The sequence below is a fragment of the Mauremys mutica genome, chromosome 11 (assembly GCF_020497125.1).
Source record: "Mauremys mutica isolate MM-2020 ecotype Southern chromosome 11, ASM2049712v1, whole genome shotgun sequence".
NCBI classification, from domain to species: Eukaryota; Metazoa; Chordata; order Testudines; family Geoemydidae; genus Mauremys; species Mauremys mutica.
Window position 1 is genome coordinate 28,798,226 of NC_059082.1, and position 17,866 is coordinate 28,816,091.

General features: G+C 39.7%; 1 protein-coding gene across 1 annotated transcript in view; it reads right to left on the bottom strand.

Moving 5' to 3' along the window:
- The window catches only part of LRRC49 (leucine rich repeat containing 49), a 122,483-nt gene that overhangs the window by 14,280 nt on the left and 90,337 nt on the right, over nucleotides 1-17,866 (bottom strand). The window contains 2 exon segments of the mRNA XM_044980221.1: nucleotides 977-1,214; nucleotides 15,131-15,285. Of these exon segments, the coding sequence (XP_044836156.1) occupies nucleotides 977-1,214; nucleotides 15,131-15,285 (393 nt within the window).

Genomic DNA, 17,866 nt, shown 5'->3' on the forward strand with positions numbered 1-17,866 from the left:
CTTTGCATAGAAAGAAAAGAATGAGATATTTCTACATTGCAAGCAAGGAAATAAGCAAGAAATATTTTGAGTATGTAGAGTTTGATTGCTTCCTGGTTGTACAAGCTGTACAGGTCATAGAATCGCTCAATTATTCTGCTCCTTCCAAGCACCCCTAAAAGGAGACCACGATGAGCCTGATAGCAGAATGAGATTTTGAGGGGTTAAAAACCTTTGCTGGGATTTTGAATTCGTAGCTGGAGATACCTGCCTGAACTGAAGCAAGGTATGCTCAATTAAGCTCAGAACCTTCCAAAAAAGAGCATGGGGTATCTTTATGAGAAGGAGAGACAGAGGTTTGTTGACCAGAAACCAAGACAGGGAACTATGAAGGCACATGAGCCTACCTGTTGATACTGTTCTAGTTAGTTTTATGTTATTTGCTTTGATTTTACAGACCCACATTGCCTGGAGGGAATGTGGCCAGAGACTTTGCACATTTAGTTTTTTCGGTTGAGCAAGAACCACAGAACTCCAGAGAGTTCTTTGCTTAACCAGCACCACCTCTGACCTCTCTGTCGCCAGCTGTTCAGATGCTTGCCTTGATACACAAACAAATACTTCTTGATACATGGAAATAATGGATCAACAATGTAAAAGTATTGTATTTCCATCTCACAATTTAGCAACTCTTTTCTATTTTATGAAGGGCCAAAAGAAATGTTTGTGTCAGAAATAAATTTCCAACCTAAGAGGAATCCCTCAATTCCCTTTGAGAATTCTGACTCAAGTCTCTTGCTCAATCAAGAAGGCCTTATCAAGTCAAAAGTACAATATAGACAAAACTGAAGAGTTATACAAATAACCCAAATTCATATACATAAGTGATAATAGGCTGAAAACTAAAGGTTACTTGACCAAAATAAGGTGTTAATAAAGATCATCCATATATTCTGTGGCTATTCAGATTGCTGAAGTCTCAGAGAAAATGTCTTACCGCAGAATTAGGAAATCTGATCTTCAGTTTTGGTAGCACTTGAACAATTTCATCAAATTCTATGAACATAAAGGAGACTGTGATGACAGTTCCAGCTGTCTGAACGCTCCAGTTTCGATCCAGGGATTCCAGAGCTCCAGAACCATACAAGTAAAGAGTGTCTCCCTCCACTTCGACTAAGTGAGAATCGAGGACAGATAAGCCTTGTACAGCATTGCTCAGTATTGTGTCAAGAGACCTGTGAGGGGAAATAAACAGATGTAATATAAAAGAGAAGATATCTTTTGGGGCATTTGATTGAAGTGAATATTAATATTCGAGAAGTCCTACACTTTACACCAAAGCCTAACCTCTCAAAAATATCCACAATTTTGGGTTTCCAACTTGAGACACCTAGACCCTGATTTTCAGAGATGCTATAAATGCCATCAAATAAAGTGGATGCACAGTATCACTGGAGCTGGGCACCCCAACTCTGTGGCACCCAAAATTAGCAATCATTTTAAAATTGTGGCTCAAGTGTTTGACTATTTTGTATTGGTTTTGATTGCTACAAACAAAACTTCAATGAATGCATTTGCTCAAATGCCTTTACATTCAAATTCAGGGAACAAAACTAAGGACTCGACCTGTAAAATATACCCAACATGAATAATTTCTCATGCAACTAATCCCATTACATTGGTAATTGTTTGCAGGATCAAACCCTGTTTTAAGATCAAACACAAAGACTACAAAACCAAGGAAACAGGGATAATAATGCTATTAACCAAAAATGTTGAATAAATAGTTTCATTTTTTCTTATAAATTGCATCATTCACCACTTAAAAACCCTATGCCATGTCTTCTGACCAAGACATTACTTGACTTAAAGATGAGAATACTAAGTCATTGCCTACACATCTTGGGTCTTATTGACCCGATTTAATCCTGTGGGACTGGAAGCAAGGATGACTTCTTAACAGCCTATGGCTCTAGATTAATTTAATATTAAAAACAGTGAATCCAACTCTATGACTAACTGCTTTATCTGAACACCTTATTGTATCATCTACAATCTTAAGTCACACACAGATGGGAAAATGGCTTGCTAAAAGTATTTTCTACTTACAACTATTCTTTTGGGGCCTGATTCAAAGCCCATTGAAATCAGTAGGAAATCTTCCATTAAATTCTATGCCACAGAATTTATGGGCTTTAGAATAGGCCTCAGAGTGATGGTCACCCAGCTCCAGGCTTGGTTTTGGGGTTTTCCCCCCTTGACCCAACTTGTCATATTGAAGCAACAATATGTCAAGGTGCTGTAGACAGCCATTTATAGGTTTCAGATAGAAAAAAAAAACAACACTGATTCTTCCAGGGACCATCACTTAGGCCTGGTTTATTTCTACCAAGCAAGAATCATTTTTACCCAACAGGGCATTTTCTTAGCCCTGCAGTAAGACAATCTGTGTCCGCTATACACACAGGCCACTCATTTCAACTAGATCCTTACCCTGATAGGGCGTGGTTATTGCTCCTTAAAAAGAGCCTGTCAAAACCTCTTTTGATTGACCAGAACTACTCAATTTTTGAAGATCAGCCAGACACTTAAGTCTAATAGCCTCACAACTTTCCCAGCTTCTTCTGGCCTGAAGGAAATCTAACATTTTAAAGTGACTAATTCTGGTGGTATTAAAATAAATTATAGCCCAGACCCATAGCTGGAAGAACTCCCTTTTTTTTCTTCCCAACTAATCGGCATCAAACACGCTAACTTCTGGAGAAGTAGGGCTCAATTTTTCACAAACTATACGTTGGCTCACTACTACTTAATAAATTTTTTTAAAGGTCTTGTACAGCTGTGTTGAATTGTCTTCAAAGATAATATATCAAATTCCAACTGTGCGTTTTCTCTGCTAGATATCTTCATTTATTGTAAATCTTCATTTCTCTTGAGAGACAGTGTATCATTCTGAGAAAGAAGATGAAGAATTGAACTGGACCTATCTTTCACTCTAACATTCACCTATATGAGTAGAGCCAATTGCTTTTTGTCCATCTCCAAAAGCATTTTTGACTTTCTTCCACTTTTACAGCAGTCAGACTCCAGATATGCAACTGTGACCTCTCCCCTTTGACTATTAGAACTAACTGCAAAAAAATTTGATTAAACTTTCTGTGTTGAAAAATTCCATTTTGTTGAAAAATTAACTAGGAACATTTCTCAGGACCGAGATTTTTTTTATTTTATTTTTTTTGGGAGAATGAAGGGATGTGTGTTCGGGGGGGCGGGCGGACACACGACACAGACACACTGACTCTACAGCTGAACTGTTAGGGCATGGATATTGGAGACCCAGATTCAAGTCCCGTCTTCAAATCAGGCAGGGCAGGGATTTGAGCCTCTGTCTCCCACTTCCCAGGTGACTTCCATAACCATCAGGATGTACGTGTGAGTGAGTGTGAGTGAGGAAATTCAGAAGATCTCCTGTTTATCCCAATGTGGAACAAAAACAAATGTCAAAATACTGAAATATTTTGCAAAACAGAATTGCTGTTTTCTGGCTAGCCTTACTGACTATTCAATTTTAGCAAAGAGCATAAGAGAAAGAACTTTTAAAGAAACAGAACAGCTGACTGGTTTGATCAGGTAAGAGGATTTATACCTCACACTATCACCCTCCACACCAAAGCCAACTGCTGCAGTTTATCACAGTGACATGGATTCAGAAGCATCTCTACTCTCATTGCATTATTTAATTACCTACTGGCCAGATAAAGGATAAAAATGTTTCCTTCACTGACTGGGCTGGAAGAAATGTTCTTGTTTTGTAGAGGAAAGAGAATATTAAGATTTATAAAAATAAAACAGAAATTCAAAATGAAAAAAGTGGCTGAACAGCTTAAAACTCACTCAGATGGGAGCCCCGTAAATTGGTACTAGGCATACAGAGGGAGAGATCAGTCTTTAGTGCCTAGATCACCAATACAAAAAGTTAAGACACCCAGAATTGCATGAAGACATTCTAAAAGGTGCAGATAAAGTTTGCTTTGTTTGAATGTTTAGTATAATTTGACATTTTTGTAATTTTTTAAAAAAAAATAAGCAGTATGATTTCTACAACACTGATTTTACAAATTTAAATGACAACTTACAAAATAGCATGAAAGTTTATTTTATACATTGTATTTTATTATAATAGGTTTGGCTAAAAAAAGTCACAACATTCATAGTCAGGAAATTACCAAAAATAAACCAACTTCACAACCAGTATCCAATGTAAGTAAAGAAAATATTACACCAAGATCTTTCCTACAACTGCATGGAAAATATTTTTTAAGTTCTATTAAAGAAGAGTCTTCTCAAGCAGTCCAAACAGTGAATCCATTAACATATTAATGTTAATCTGCTGAAGCTGTAATATTTTGCATCTTGTATTGATTAAGATATAATTTGCACAAGTGATTTAGAATTAGGATAGAGGACTTTGTTCCAACTTGTTACCCACTGAATTTGAAAATGAGAGGGACCTTGATTTGTGTAAAAGTAATTTCTGGTGATCAATAAATCAGCACCTCCTGTGGTTATGAGGCAGTACATACTTAATACATGCAGACTCACCACTTTACTCACTCCCTGCTTTAATCTTAAAATAGCTGATATATGGATATTCTACAGCTATGTTGGATATACTGTCGAATTACTATATTAAATACCCCGGCTGTACATGGCAATATCAATATTAGGATACAATAATGTTTGAACAAGGTGTCTAATGCTAACAGTGGTATTTTAATGAAGTTTTGAGATGTTTGGTTAGAGAAGCAATCTAATAAATCCAGTTATTTAGCTATAGTGGTGGTTAGCTAGTTAGATAGCAACAAAAAATAAAAATAAAAAAATAGCAGCATTGCATCTGGAAAGCAGAATTATACTTCAAACATTTTGTGGTCACACAACTGAGAAACAGAGTCAGAACTCCAAGCAAAGGAAGTGTGGGAGTGGGAAATCATTTGGCAATCATTGATATAATTCTAGGCTAGAGACTGAAACATTTTTGTAAATTACCAGCTGAAGGATCTATGGGTTAGTGGCAAATAGCTGCAGAAATCTGGGACCGGGGACAGCAACTCTGGATGGTAAAACTATTGTTCATCATTTGCATGATCAATGTATAACTGTTGCATACACACAGAAATTGTGTAATCCTGTCTTTGTACGGCTGACATAAATCATCTCTTGTCTATCACAGATTCCTACCACTTATGATCATTCTTATATGTGCCCTGGCTAGGATGATTTAGTTGGGGATTGGTCCTGCTTTGAGCAGGGTGTTGGACTAGATGACCTCCTGAGGTCCCTTCCAACCCTGATATTTTATGCTTCTATGTGTGAGAAGTTGCACTAGAAATAACTGACCTATTACTATTATGACATAGCAGAATAAAGGAAGAAGGGTAGGCTAGAATGACGTAATTATTTATATTTTGAAGCAGTTTTCTGAAGTCCATTGAACAAATCTGACTTTAGAGCAGGACATTAATACCTCTCAGATTACTCTGGGTATCACCTTCTCTGTGGAAATAAGTAACAAAAAATTACAATTAAAAGCCTGATTTGGACATGGGTTTTATTCAACTGAAGCCTTTTCCCAACTTAATTAAATGTAACAATTTTATGTGATTCATAGAAATCAGCAAGAGTTGTTTCATTCAGTCCTCTTTTACTTTTAATATTTATTTCAAAAATTTTAACAGGTCTTTGTGCTCCCTTCAATTCTGAAATCTTACCATTGTTCTCTAATGTGAAAAGAGCAGTGTATATTTCACAGGGGAGGAGACTGATTATGCAAGTGTATAGTCACAAAGAACAAAAGGGCCAACAGGAGATGGAAAGGGATTAAAATGAATGAAGAATAGTGATCTAACTTCCTAAATTGTCTAAAAATTTATCAAAACTTTGAAGTTTGATAAATTTTAACTCACTCTCAATTTTACCCAATTAGTAGCAAGAATTCCTTTATAACAAGGTAGAGATAATGCCTCTGATACCACTAATGAAACAAAAAGAATTATGCAACTATCAATGTACATAAGTAGCAGGAGTCCACACCAGTGCACCTTATGCAGGATCTGAGCCTTTGTCTGCTACTTATGTGAATGTGAGATTATGTCTCTCTTTTTATTTCCCCCGGCATTATCAGAAACATTGTTCTCTGACAAATCATGGCCTAAATATCCATCTAGGCGTATTAGACAAATTGTTTTCTTCTAAGTAGTTGTACAATATAAAAAAACACAAAATACCAGATTACTGCTTCTCAGGGTGTTACATATAACAGACACTGTATATTAGAATGAAAATATTACAAAGACGTTAAAAGGAAATTCAAGTTGCTAGGTCCAACACTCAAAAGTTAGGAAATGTCAGAATTAAAGTTGCCTGTGTAACATTAATTTGCCCCTCCTGTGATTATTAATTGTGACAGTCTTTATGTATATAATCATATAGGTCTGTCGCATCTTAGGCGCATTTAACATGCGCGATTTCAGCTTTACGCGGTCAGCAAAAACAAGAAAAAAAACAAAAAAAGAGAAAAATAATTTAAATACTGTACCTCTAGTGCGGGCGATTCTGCCCGCCATTACACTCAATGTAATTTTGACTATATGCGATTTTCGCTTTACGCGCTGACTGCGGAACGTAACCCCAGCGTAAGATGAGACAGACCTGTATAACTCTTTCTACAGGACCCCTGCCTCATTCAGTCCACAGAATGGGCAGTGATCAATTAAAGAGCTGCTATTCAATAGCTGTTTTTTCCTCATTGTTCAATGTGCGGTCATAGGCCTTATTTCCAGCACATTATTCAAACCCTGCTCTGAAGATAAAATTATTAATTTCCTCATGGGCTTTTCCACTATAGTAGCTGAGTGCTTCACAAACATTAATTTATCTTTGCAAACTCCATGAAATGAGTGGCACTATTATCCCAATTTTACAGTTGGGAAGCTAAGGCATACAAAGATTAATATCAAAAGCTTCTACTAATTTTGAGTGCCAAATTTGCGACGGCTAGGACCTGATTTTTCAGAATACTTACCATTATATAGCACTATATTCAAACGTAGAATCCATTAACTTCAATTGCAGTTGAGAGTAGAGCTAAACAAATAATTTGAAATCTTCTGATGAAAGTTCTATATAAGAGCCAGGTATTCCCATTAATATTAATAATTGATTTTTCAGTTCATTAGCCGAACTGAAAAATATTTGGTTGGTTTCAAATAGAAACTATTTTTTTCAGTTTTTCCTCAACGAAATAACTGGAAAAATTTCATTCGGATTGAATGGAAACACTGAAACAAGTTTTGACGTTTTCAAAATGAAATGTTTCAATGTTTTCAAAATTTTTGTCTACAGTTTTATTCCAGGCAAAACTATACAATGAATTTGACCCAAATTCATTGCAGTGCTCCACAAAGTGCTATTTGCTGGAAACATATTGCTCAGATCTCGCTGTGAGCATTCAGCACTTCTTCAAAGAGGTCCCAAGGGTCTGAAGTTAGACCCCCAGAAAATGAGGGAACACACGATTGTTTAGTCATAGGCTTTAAAAAGTATGATTTAAATGACTTGTTTAGTATCACATAGGAACTCTGTGGAGATAGAATCCCATTCTCCAAGGCAGTACTCAACTGCTTTAACCATGAATCTTCCCTTCTCTTCCTGCAATCCCTTACCTCATTCACTACACGCTTTGCAACTTCTGCAACAAATGAGGCAGGGGTCCTACGGACAATAGTCTCCTTTACTTCACTAGCCTGAGTCATCCAAGAATCCTGCCCTACCCTGGACTGGAGCAGCTATTACACAGGGAAAGTTTTTCTGGGTGCTCCCACGAGCCCTGGCCTGCAGCATGTTCAGTTTGTTTGTGGGGAAGGTGCATGATCAGTGAGGACAGAATTTTTGGAGATTTTAGTTGTTAAAACTGAAGTTCTCTCTACTGAGCATGTGTGAACTGCTATTTTTTCAGAGGCTTATACAGTGGCCAAATTTGGGCAGATTTTCACTGGGACAGCAAGAGGCACATCCCTGAAACACCTGCCAAATTTCAAGTCCCTAGTCCAAAGCATGGGGTACTTGAACATTTCAAACAAAAGGTCCCAAGAATTTTTTAACATGGGGAAAAAAGCCTTGTTCTTGGAAATAGCTGAACTATTTTTGGCTGAAATTTTTCCCCAAAATATTTAGCCTGAGGCAGACATCCGGCGTGGAAAATTTCACCCCAAATCATTGAAGTTACGCAAAGTTATAAACCACTGAAAATGGGGTCTTATAAATAGATGTTTCGAGCAACCTTAATAGGAGGCAGTGCTACTAGCTCCACCCACAGTACATAAAATATGTATAAACTACTATTATGTATATAAATATATATATCCTTTTTGCAGCAAACTTTCATAAAAAAATGAGCTTACATTTACCTTCTCTCTCATTTTTCCTTTCCTTTGGTCTTTTTATTTCTTTTGCTCACTCAAAATAGCTACCCCTCAGTCTCTTTTAATGTGCCCCCCTTAACCTAGTAAGTCTGTATTCAATATTTTCTAAAATTTAAGTATTTAAGAACATCGTTTTTAATTTTTCCTCTCGCTTCAAGATTCTATTTGCTTTTCAGAATCTGCCTCTCTTCAGCCTCTTCTCTGTTTCCTTCCCGTATACGCTATCATCTATTACCATATCCTTCTCCCCCCATCACACACACACAAGACTCCACTATGGCACTGTTCTCTCAAATTTTTCTAAATGTACTACCCTCTTTCTCCTATGATCATTCACTTCCTTTCCAACACTGTGTGAATGCCTGGGCTATAAATGGTCAAAGTACTGTATTCTCTCCATTTTTAGGGACCTCCTAAGGTTTTCAAAGCCCATACAGGGATGATGCATAGACATTAAAGAATACATCTACGGGCTGTAATTATCCTTTCATGTCTTTTAATGATTTCAGTGGAGCTATGTCAGTTTACACAAGCTAAAAATCTGATCCTGCTTTTTACAAGCAGCAAACATTGTGGGGTGTATATTCTTTCTTCAATGCACTTTTATCTTCTTACACAGTTACTTTTATAACTTCCAATAATACAAGTATAATGTATCAACTAGAATACACTGCTAGGAGATGACAAAAGGATATTTGCTGGCAGGGACATGACTCCACTCCCTCATCTCTACACATGAATACTGATAGTAAGTAAATCTACCATGGGTATACCTGGTCCTGCCTCAATGCAGGGGACTGGACTTGATCTCTGAAGATCCTTGGCAGCCCTAAATTTCTATTGTTCTACAAGTGCAGAGCACACCTTCCTTTTATGATCTTTTGAAGACAGACTTAGATTTTTTAAGGCCAGAAGGGACCATTAGAACCTCAAGTCCAACTGCCTGCATAACACAGGTCATAAAATTCCACCCAAATACCCATGTACTGAACCAAGTAACTTGTGTTTGTCCAAAGCATATCTTCCTGAAAAGTATCTAGTCTTTATATGGAGACAGCAAGAGATGGAGAATCTACCCTTCCCTTGGTAGTTTGTTCCAATGCTTAGTGGCTTGAAGGCAAAGCAAACTTGAAAATAAACATTAATTTCTTGGAAATCTGTTCCCACCTCGACAAGTGTGGGAAATACGGAGATTGTGAATAGATCCCTTAGGAATAATATTTTCAAAACTTCCCCCCCCTTTTTCCAATTAAAAAAATACATAAATTTCAACTAGCCCTATCTAGGATATTACAAGTGGGACTGAATGAGCCAATGACCACCTCTTGTGAAAGCAAATGCTATTTTAGGACCCCTAATCTCAAGACAGAATTTGGTCTATATTCCTTTTTCCAGCATGTTCAGACACCAGTATACCTACTGGTAGCTAATATCTGGGCCCTTTGCAGGTCAGCTTTCCGGTGGAAGAGAAATCAATGCTGTAAAGATATAATAAACTGCCCTTTCTCCCTCAAGGCACACCAGACTTTAAGCAATCTCAGTACTTCCCAATAACTTATTGATCTAGAAAGCAAGCTTCCTGTGTACCCCTTTATACCTATCAATGGATCTCAACTGGGAATTGAGGTCCCTCTCCTCTCACCTCAATTAAAACTACTCACGTACACCTAATAGTAGCCAATGTAAAAGTAGGAGAAGCCAATGAATGGCAGCAAAGCTGTGCTTTCTGTAAACTCTGGTGGTATGTCTACACTGCAGTAAAACACCTACAGCTGGCCTTTGTCAGCTGATTTCGGCTCACAGGGAATGGGTTGCAGGGCTATAAAATTGCAGTGTAGACATTAGGGCTAAGGCTAGAGCCTGGGCGCTGGGACCCTGCCTCCTTGTGGGCCAGCTACGGGTGTTGTATTGCACTGTAGACATATCCAAAGAGGTTTGGTGGCCTTTTATTCTGTTTTCCATTTAGTTTTGAAATTGTGAAGCCTGTTCAACTTGAACTGAAATCTTTTCATTATCATAACACACATCATAAAAGGAGTGTAATGGGCTCCCTTGATAATCTCACATTATAAGGTATAACAGTGTCTCATGATTATTCTGAATCACATCATATTGAAATGGGAACATAACATGAGTTTTCTCAATAATCTTCCATAGCAACATATTTTAACAGGGACTGCATTTTAAGTTTGTATTATATTTGTAATGGACTTTGAATCACTGTAAAACAATACATATACAATATTAGAAAATGCAACATCTGCACATGCACACTGTTAAGTTTCAGCTGAAGTCTGATTTTTCAAAATATGAAAAGACAGAAGGATAACAGTAGCAAACTGTGAGGAAAGTTGAATTTTTCATCAAGTAAGCAATTTTAAATTTGAATAATTTAAAAAGCACAATTTTGTAGTTGTATGGCTACATAACTAACTTGAAGTTTATGTAGAAAACAATAGACTTGAATGCTTTGAAAATATGCACATCCACTATTTTTGCAAGGCATACCTGGAACATTATATTGGTACCTTCATTTGAACAGATTTAATATAGAATACTGCTGATGGATATATATGTTTGACCTATTTATAGCTGCCCAATCAGTTCACACTTTTTTCTTTTAAAACATCTTGTATCCAGGCTGACTTTTAGGCCTGTATAACAAATAGATGCTGTAACAAAGCGCGCTCTGGCAGAACACTAATGACCGCAGTGGAATCAGGACACCTTGATATATGTTTTTGTACAAAGGAAGAATTTATATTAGGAGTACCAGAGTTAGACACATCACTACACTAACTCTGCCTTAATAGTCTACTATCTTTGGAAATATTCTAACTAAAAAGATATACTGCAGATACCAATATAAAGCAGCTCAACTTTACTTAAAACCTGCATGGCACATGATACAGCTCACTACTACTTTTTAAGATCCAAGTTTTTAATTTAACAATAGTAAACATGTTCAATTGTCCTTTTGAGATTTTTATTGAAGGAACTGGATGCAAAAGTAAAAGTGTGAGATTTATTTACAATAAAAAGTGAACAAATACCTAATCATAAATTTATCAGTAGCAATCAGGAACAGTATTTAATGCTCAAGCACATATTCATGCATACCTAGCTAACATGCAGAAGCAAAAAACTCACCTAGATCCTTTTACATTTTGATAAACTGATCAGAGTATTAGTGTTTAACATGTTCTCTAATTTTTACTGATAGAAGCTACTGAATGCATCAAAGTGAAAATGCAGAAGAAAAAACAGCCTAAAGTAAGCCCTCAATTTAATGAGGACTCTATATTCAGCAGAAATCATACATGGGCTCTCAAATGAGAAAACACTTTGAGTGACTGGGGGGTAAGGACATAAGTTGCTGAAAGGATGGAAAACGGAAAATTTTCTGAAGTTCCACTCAAGCATCCTGTCTGCTAATTAAAGCTCAGGAGAAGCCTATGATGCACTTTTGTTTTGCAGGAAATGCACTTAAAGTCCTGGACAAAACCAGACTGGTACTTCTCAAGTCATACAACAACATACACAACCTTTCACCACGTATATCATGCATAATGTCATACTTGAAATCCCTCTTCCATTTACAGAGAACATAGCCTAACACAGAGCTTTGACCTAATCATCTTGAGAGGCAGTATGGCAAAATGGATGAGATGGATTTTCTTTACAACTCTGTCAGAAATGATCTTGTCCAACCTCATAGATGCTCAGTTATTTCATCTGTAAAACGTGGGAAGAATAACTAAAGCTTTACTCAATAAGGGTGGGAAGTGCATAGAATTATTCCAAACAGCCAGGAGAAGAGGCAAGAACTGAACTCATGATGCCCTTGATTTCGCACAGTGCACTCTCTCCTTTGCTAAAGAGTACTTTTGAAAGGGTACTCTCTCATGCACACTAAAAAACAGCAGCTTTGTTTAGCATTTTTCTTTCCAGTTAAGTAGAAATTGTGAAGTTTTTTAAAGAAAAGGTCTAAAAGACTTTGAAAAGGGGGAAGTGAATGGCACATCTACATTTGTGTGAATTTTGAAGTTGAGACTGCTATAATTTTTGTGCAAAAGGGGTAACAATTTTGAGAGACATCCCAGGCAAGATTTCTGAAAAGTGAATTTTACCATTTATTTTTCCAGAATCACTTATCAGTGATCATAATACCCTTACAAAAATTCAGACACCCCCTCAAGGAGTGCTTTCCATTTTTAGTTTAAAGCAAGCCACTGTTGCAGCTCCAGAGAAGTTTTTCAGGTCTTGTCAAATGGCAAAAACCTGGCTCAACCCCACCTGTGGTGCTATAACTATCAGTGTCTCCGTAATAGCTACACTCTATACAACTATCTCCACTGTTTAGGGCCAAGATGAAAATGTGTGCGTGTGTGAAGGAGAAAGGGGGAGAAAGAAAGTGGATTTCATAGCTGCTATGTGTGAGAGAGGCTTTTACATTATGACCCTCCTGAAAGAAAGCCATGATTGTAGCACCTGGAGGACCTCAAAACAGAGAGCAATATTACATACTACAGGTGACATCCTGGATCCACTGAAATCAGCAGCAAAACGCCTACTTACTTCACTGGGGCCAGGACTTTGTTAAAAAACCCAGGCATGAGTTAGGTACAGTTTTGTATGTGATCTTTTCTCCTTTTCAATGCTCATTGTCTCAAAATATCTACATTGTTTTAACACAGGTTTTTTGTATTTAATTCCAATTTAGTGTAAAATTTGTGTGATACCGAATGAAGGTAAAGAGGCATGTACAAAGAAAATAAGTACTGTCTTTGTATGTGTTTGAAAAAAAGATGAATAGTGAAGATTTTCAAAAGCACTTAATTGACATAGTAGCCTAACTCAGATTTACAAAGGGACTGAGGCATTTAGGAGCCTAAGTATAATTGAAATCAATGAAACTTAGGCTCCTAAGTTTCTTAATCACCGTTGAAAATTATAGCTCTAGTCACTAATCTTCGGTTCCCTGCTTCTGGATCTCAAACTGCTCCTTCAGTCCTAAGTGTCGTCAGTGGTCATAGGCATATTTTTCAGTCTGTATTTGGCTACATTCTTGTGAATAGTTCTTTCAAATATGGACCCAACCACTGTTACAAAAGCACCTGCGAGCTACATATTTATAACATACTCTTTATGGAGCCACAATTCCTCTTGTAGATCACTTGCAAGGTACTGCTAGTGGAGAATGCAGCTGCTTGCTTAAACAATGATGCTAGATGTAGAGAGCACATTACACCCATTCTCCAAAGTCTCCCTAGGCTTCTTGATACATGTCAAACTTTTGCTTTTGACCTACAAATTCCTGACTACCTACTTAAGTTTTCCTATATAACAGACTTCGAGCTGCTCTGTAATAATTCATGAATACTATGTGTTGACTGGGTTAGTGGAGACATTTATAGTATGAATATGTTGGTTCTGTAGTAGGAGCATTGTCCAGAAAAACAAGCAAGAAGGAAAACAATGACTCAAGATAAACTACCCTCAGTAAACACTTACAGATTGTTAAGAGACAGTGCTGGACAGGAAAAGACCCAGGAACACAAGAAAAATCAAAAGGACTATAGCAGTTGAGAGAGAAACAGAGACAGAGACTGCGCACGCATAGTTGGTTTGGTTTTTAGGAGGGTAGTGGAAGGAGGGGTGGGGACAGAGGCTGTTCTGGGAAACCAGACTGACACGCAGACACTCACTAGGTGTTTGAAGAAGCTAGACCTACCTACATTATCATCAGGCAATTGTGACCCTCAAATAAGAGACACACATAGGTAAGACACTTTGTGGTTTGAAAATCCTTTTTCTCTTATGCTTCATTCCTTTCTACCATTAAAATAAACAATGCTTTGATATTCAGGAAGCTGTCTGGTCACTAGACACAGCCATTGGTCACAGACTCCCAAAGGAATGAATGCATGTACCAAAACCAGTCAGACCTGCAGGGGTAAGCACAGCTGATAGACAGCACACTGTAACCCAGAGCAAGAAGGTCTAAGAGAGAGAAAAATGGAAACCCAGCCCAGGAGAGGTAAAGGCACACGGCCTGACCTTTTTTTTGGGGGGGGGGTAAGGGGGGGTAGAGAGAAAGGAAGAGGGGAGGAGGGGGAGAGAAGAAAATGGGGGCGGGACACTCAATGAAACAAGAAAGGGGACAGAAGTGCAGCTAGCCCTGTAATCGTGACACCAATGACAGCAGTTTCTAAACCATGTTCATAGGGATCAGTCCAGGCTACTTAAAAGACCAGTTGTCTTGAACTCTAAAGTTGAGACTGTTGAGATCAGCTGGGTGCTTTTGTACATGCACTTCACCCAGACTGACCGTGCTGAAGTTGTTCAGGCTACTGAATCTGTTCTATTTTTTTCAGACTCTACCCTGAGCAAGCTAAGGGGAGAATGTGTTAGTCTGGGGTGGAGTCCATCTGAGGCAGACATTGTTCAGTAAGTCTTGAAATTGTTTTTTTTTAATTATGTAGAGTGCTAAATGGACACATTTTAGAAATCCAAAAATAAATACACATATCTTTCTATACATACACTATTTACACACACACACACACACACACACACTTACATGAATGGAAGGATTAGTGTTTCCCATTTTTATTATATATAAAACATTAGCTAGGAAATATACTTCCAAGAAAACACTTGTATACCTGGTTTCTTCAGGAAATTCATATGCGGCACTGCCATTAATCTGACAGGAGTCACTGTCTTTTTTATCTTGATTTGAAGAAGTCACAAGGGCAACTCGATTCTGCTGAATCTCCCATTGGCGAGCAATGTTGCCAATTGTCAATCGTTTCTTTTCCTGAAACATGATATAAAAGCCATATGAAATTCTCCGAATCCATTGCTAGTATGTTGGTTTGCACCAGAAGAATACATTCCATAGTCAAACACTAATTGATAGATGAGAGGGGGTGCCTTACTCCCAGGGGCGGCTCCCGGCACTAGCGCAGCAAGCGCGTACCTGGGGCGGCAAGCCGCGGGGGGTGGCCTGCCCGTCGCTGTGAGGGCAGCAGTCAGGCAGCCTTCAGCGGCATGCCTGCGGGAGGTCCACCGGTCGCGTGGCTTCGGCAGCGGGCACGCCAAATCACCCGCAGAAACACCGCCAAATCCGCATGACCAGTGGACCGCCTGCAGGTGTGCTGCCAAAGGCCGCCTGACTGCCATGCTTGGAGCGGCAAAAGACATAGAGCTGCCCCTGCTTACTCCTCCTCTGCTCCTGGTATTTGCATGCTGGACGGGCCATGATCTTGCCCAAAATTATCCTTCCTGAAACTGAAGCCTGATCACAGAAAGAGTAACACAACCACTAACTAACTAATCCTCAAACACTGGAGGGAGGAGAACTCTTGCTCTGCTTTAGCAAAGAAGGGTAAGCTGTCTCTCCCAAGATCCTCCTTCCCTTTAACTCCTGGGCAACAGCAATTTACATACTGACTTTTTTCTGTAGATGTAGAAAATTTGACAAGGGATTAAGTTCAAAAGCTGTCCCCTTTTTTTTTCTTTTGTCACCAAAGGATTACTCCAAGAACAGCATTCAAATGACATACAGTTCCAGACAAATAATCAATGACAGAATCAATTATATGTTATATTAAACGTTTTATGTTGTATGTTCACGCAACTCAAGACAACTGTCCATGTATCGGCCTTTTAATACACCCAGCTCGCTGTGTGGAACTCATTGACTGTGAGATTTAAGCGTAAGGCAGGGGTGGGCAAACTACGGCCCGCAGGCTGGATCCAGCCCATCAGGGCTTTCAATCCAGCAGGCGGGATTGCCAGCTCCATGGCGCAGCAAGGCTAAGACAAGCTTCCTGCATGCCCTGGTCCCGTGCCATTCCCGGAAGCGGCTGGCACCACATCTCTGTGGCCTCTGGGGGGTGGGGGAACAGAGAGCTCCGTGTGCTACCCTCGCCTGCAGGCACCGCCTCCCACAGCTCCCATTGACTGGGAATGAGGAATCATGGCGAATGGGAGCTTTGGGGGTGGTACCTACAGGCAAAGGCAGCGTGCAACAGAGCCGCCTGCCCCACCCCACTCCCAGGAGCCACTGCCGGACATGCTGGCCACTTCTGGGAATGGCGTGGGGCCAGGGAGCCTGCCTTATCCCCACTGCACGCCGCTGCCACCCCGGAGCTGCTCGAGGTAAGCAGCGCTGGTCTGGAGCTTGCACCCTGCACCCCTCCTGCATCCCGCACGCCAACCCCCTGCCCTGAGCCCCCTAACCCCCTGCCCTGAGCCCCCACTGCACCCCAAGCGCCTGCCCTGAGCTCCCTCCTGCACCCCAGCCCCCTTCCTGCACACTGGACCCCCTCCCACACCCTGCTCTCCCGCCCGCAACCCAACCCCTGCCCTACGTTCATGGCACTGCATACAATTTCTCCCCCAGATGTTGCCTTCGGGCCAAAAAGTTTGCCCACCCCGGTGTAAGGTTACTGTTGATTTTACTAGCTCATGGACCAGCTTCTGAACTGTTCTCAGATTGAAACTTTAAACCATATAAATGTTTTCAAAAGGTAAATTAATTGCTTGTTTTAGTTCAGTTGATTTTGCTGAACCAGATTTAACTGGCCTGGCTTAGCCATCCCACTGTTACAGTGCTTCTTAATGAAACTTGAATAGATATCAATCTTTGCTATATAAAAGGGAAAAACTACAAAGATCTAAGTTCAAAACACCATCTCTTTTTATAGAAAATCAAGGTTATGACATATTGACGAAAGCTAGGAATGTCAAACATTAGTTGATAATATTTCAATCTAAGTCATGCTGCCATAGTAGGGTTGCCAACTATCTAATCACACAAACCCAAACACCCTTGTCCTGCCTCTTCCCTGAGGCCCCGCCCCTGCTCACTCCATCCCCCTTCCCTCCATCGCTCACTCTCCCCCACCCTCACTCACTTTCATCAGGCTGGGGCAGGGGGTTGGGGTGCAGGAGGGGGTATGAGGTACAGGCTCCGGGAGGGAGTTTGCGTGTGGGATGGGTGCAGGCTCTGGGATGGAGTCTGGGTGCAGGCTCTTGGCTGAGTCAGGGGGTTGGGGTGTAGGACAGGGTGAGGGCTCTGGGAGGGAGTTTGGGTGCAGGACGTGGGCTCTGGGTTGGGGGTGAGGGGTGCTGGCTCTGGCTGGGTGGCGCTTATCTTTGGCATCTCCCAAAAGCAGTATATAAACAAACAATACTTTGCATTTCCTGACCTGGGTGCTTATCTATGTAGCCTAAACATTTTCTTTAAGGAGTTTTTTGTATGGAATTGTTTTTAACTTACCCATTCGTTGTTACACAATAAAGGGATTAAAGCCAAAACTTTGAAAAGCACATCACCACCCTCAGATTGTAGTTATTGTACTCACCTGTGAAAGGTTCATTTTTCCCCCTTT